The sequence below is a fragment of the Macaca nemestrina genome, chromosome 14 (genome assembly GCF_043159975.1).
Source record: "Macaca nemestrina isolate mMacNem1 chromosome 14, mMacNem.hap1, whole genome shotgun sequence".
Taxonomy (NCBI): domain Eukaryota; kingdom Metazoa; phylum Chordata; class Mammalia; order Primates; family Cercopithecidae; genus Macaca; species Macaca nemestrina.
In genome coordinates, this window is record NC_092138.1 from 51023394 (window position 1) to 51025128 (window position 1735).

General features: G+C 36.7%; 1 protein-coding gene across 1 annotated transcript; it reads right to left on the bottom strand.

Moving 5' to 3' along the window:
* Nucleotides 1-402: 402 nt before the first annotated feature.
* Nucleotides 403-1472, bottom strand: LOC139358309 (interferon alpha-4-like). Its single transcript, XM_071078876.1, has one exon. It carries the CDS (start codon nucleotides 1334-1336, stop codon nucleotides 767-769), a length of 570 nt encoding a protein of 189 aa, XP_070934977.1. The 5' UTR covers nucleotides 1337-1472; the 3' UTR covers nucleotides 403-766.
* Between the last annotated feature and the right edge of the window lie 263 nt (nucleotides 1473-1735).

The window sequence follows — 1735 nt, forward strand, 5'->3', positions numbered from 1 at the left end:
CTGGCAATGTACCTTTTCAATTACATGTTGAAAGTCAGTTTACAGAGAATATCTCTGCTTTAATTTCCAGACATGTCTCAATCTACCTTCTGCTAAGAGGAATTCATTGTTTTTTACTTCCTCACAATTCAGCAGTCAGCATAACTGACATTAACTCAGCATTATTATTGTTTTTAGATTTCTTTCTGGACAAAAATCAAAGATACAAGAGAACAGGAACTGTATTTTTTATGCTCACGTTTGTATCTTGAAGTCAACATATAACCTAGTATAGAAAAATATATTGTTCTATAACTTGAATAAAATTGATAGTTAACTTAATTAAATCATCTATTTTTAAGTAAAGGTGTACAGTCAGGATTGGTGTTTTATCTTAAAGAATAAACAAACACAAGAAATTTTGTGTAGTAAAAATTTAATGAAAAAGAAATTAATATATTGGCTACATAAGAAGAACATATATTGTTACATTAACCACAATGTAAAGGTACACATGATATTACATAAAAATAATTTAAATCTTAAAAATAGTTAAATAAATAAATATTTAAATAAATAGATGAACAGAGACATCAGCACGGCCTTCTGTAAAGGACTTGTGCCTGCACAGGCAAACACGATGCTTCTTTACACTCCCGAAAACATTTGAAAATTTGGATTCAACTCGTGGTGGTTATAGGAGAAATTAGTCTTTGAAATGGAAGAACTCATGAACGTGTGAGATGATGTATAGTCAATGAGGATCATTTCCATGTTGAACCAGTTTTCAATCCTTCCTCCTTAATCTTTTTTGCAAGTTTGTTGAAAAAGAGAGGGATCTCATGATTTCTGCTCTGACAACCTCCCAGGCACAAGGGCTGTATTTCTTCTCCATCAGATAGAGAGTGATTCTTTGGAAGTATTTCCTCACAGCCAGGATGGAGTCCTCATTCATCAGGGGAGTCTCTTCTACCCCAGCCTCCTGTATCACACAGGCTTCCAGGTCATTCAGTTGCTGGAAAAGTTCAATGTAGAATTTGTCTAGGAGGGTCTCATCCCAAGCAGCAGATGAGTCCTTTGTGCTGAAGAGATTGAAGGTCTGCTGGATCATCTCATGGAGGGCAGACATGGCTTGAGCCTTCTGGAACTGGTTGCCATCAAACTCCTCCTGGGGGAATCCAAAGTCATGCCTGTCCTTCAGGCAGGAGGGAAGAGAGATTCTTTGCATTTGTGCCAGGAGTATCAAGGCCCTCCTATGACCCAGGCTGTGGGTCTGGGGCAGATCACAGCCCAGAGAGCAGATGGATTTGTAGCTGAGCACCACCACGGCCATCAGTAAAGAAAAGGACAGGGCCATTGGGATGTTGCAAATATTGCTAGGCTACGTGAGGTGGGTAACCTTGAACCTTGGCCTCTAGGTTTTCTGAAGACTTTGCTCTGTGCATGGGTCTTAAATAGTGAACATAATAATTTCCATTTTCTAAATGCCCTAGTTTTACTTTCTATCTCTGTTTTTGCTTTCTTTATTCACTCTCTACATATGTTTAAAGATGCTTTTCATTTTTTTCATCATTGCCTACTTTTCCCCTGCACTCAAAGCCTTTTATGGTATTTTTTTTCTAATTGAAATCTTCATAAAATTTTAATAACACAGATTTGGCATATCTATTTATGTATAATGTGTAAACCTCTACTTCACAGATAAAGACTATAAAGTTTGCTCTTTTTATTTGATGTAAAGTTAAGAATGACAGAA

Coding starts and splice junctions, on each gene's coding strand:
- LOC139358309 (XM_071078876.1), bottom strand. CDS start 1,336: ATGGCCCTGTCCTTTTCTTTACTGATGGCCGTGGTGGTGCTCAGCTAC.